Below are 1,599 nucleotides of genomic sequence, written 5' to 3'. Positions count from 1 at the left end.
TTCTAGTTATTATGATGAGGTGATGTTGCACCTTCTCAGATGCTTCTTTTGCATCTGAAGTAGAGTACAAGTCAATGGCTTTTACTGTATTCACTCTGCTATGCAGCTATTACCACAAATTTCAGAATATTTATGTATCTCATATGGTTTTGTTTACTATTAAGCTATCCATTCATACTGGGGGTAACTGAATCAGTCGTTTATGGATTTGTATAGAAACATACTTTTTCTTTCCATTGTAATGAAGTTCTTGTTTGGCAGGGTGGGTTACTGGAAGTCGAGCTCAGGACCACCCACTTGCAGGCAGACGCTGTTGTAATGAACTGTTGGTTGTTTTCACAGCACCTCTGGAAGCTGATGGTAGAAGAGTCAGATCTACTGGGTCAGTTAAAGGTAATAACTCTTTAGTTTTAATTTTTTTTTGGGGGGGGGCTTGGTACCAGGAATCAAACTCGTACCACTGAGCTACATCCCTGGCCCTCTTTTAATTCTAACTCTGGTGCTGGCAGACACAGACTTACATTCTCTAACCTTTTCTGAGTACTGATTGCCTGTACCTAGACTTCCGAGACTCATCAGGTCTTACTTAAGTGAGCAGATAGTAGTTTGTCCTACAGACCTCCTATAATGTAGGAGTTTACTCTGCTGTGTAGTAGTTACGTTATCATTGATAACTATATGATAGCAAACGCAAAGCAGTCATGCTGTGAGGAGCTGCTCATGTGCCTTTTTGAAATGCCAAATGTCTGTGACGTGACCTTCAGGCCTCTAAGATTGAACTTACATGTCTCATTCCCTTGGGAGAGCAAAGACCTCTGGCCCTGCTTTACTGATTTGTAATTTGAAATTCTTTCCTCAGATCATTAAAGACTTTTACCTTCTGGGACGAGGAGAACTATTTCAGGCCTTCATTGACACTGCTCAGCACATGTTAAAAACGCCACCCACTGCCGTGACCGAGCATGGTAATTGTCCTGTAGCCCTGAGAATGTCTAGCTTACTGGAGTTTTAGGGTGCTGCCTAGCTGCAGCTGTTGCTCTTAAGACCATTCTTCATGTGAGTAGCCTGATGAGTCACAGAGCAGTGCACTCAGAGGTGGAGGACTTGCAAGTCGGCTTCATACCGTGGCCAGTCGCAGCACCTTGCCTGGTGGTTCTTTGTGGATGAATTGGTATAGGCCTCCATCCAGGTGTTTCATCTCAGATGTAACACATCTTGTAGGGCTATTGGCATTTCATGTAACAACAGTATTACATAGAATTCTTTCTGTTATAGACAGTGGAAACCTATCCTGAGCTAACCTGGTTTATAAAGGAGAATTTATTTTCTGTTTTAGCTAAAACTCAAGTGGGACAAGGATATAACTGGGCCTTAAACAACTGAAGTAAGGAACTTAGATACTATGAGAATTCTTCCTCCTAATATCTGTGTCTCCTGTACTCTGCTGGCCTAGGACCATCCAAACATGCCTCCCCCCAGTGTCTAGTAAAAGAACCAGCCCTGGTCTCTCTGGTAGCAAGGTAAAGAATTCTAGGGAAGGGTTTTGATTGGCACAGTTCCAGTCACACACTTTGTGTCAATAAAGAGGTCAGACATTAG

General features: G+C 42.7%; 1 protein-coding gene across 1 annotated transcript in view; it reads left to right on the top strand.

The window, feature by feature from the left end:
• The window catches only part of Tubgcp4 (tubulin gamma complex associated protein 4), a 28,984-nt gene that overhangs the window by 19,193 nt on the left and 8,192 nt on the right, over positions 1-1,599 (top strand). Inside the window, exons 10-11 of the mRNA XM_004623360.2 lie at positions 343-393; positions 860-965. Coding sequence (XP_004623417.2) covers positions 343-393; positions 860-965 — 157 coding nt within the window. The remainder of the gene's footprint in view (positions 1-342; positions 394-859; positions 966-1,599) is intronic.

The sequence above is a fragment of the Octodon degus genome, unplaced genomic scaffold, assembly GCF_000260255.1.
Source record: "Octodon degus isolate 3935 unplaced genomic scaffold, OctDeg1.0 scaffold00002, whole genome shotgun sequence".
Lineage (NCBI taxonomy): Eukaryota > Metazoa > Chordata > Mammalia > Rodentia > Octodontidae > Octodon > Octodon degus.
The sequence above is the reverse complement of the archived record's forward strand: the minus strand, read 5'-3'. Positions and strand labels throughout refer to the sequence as shown.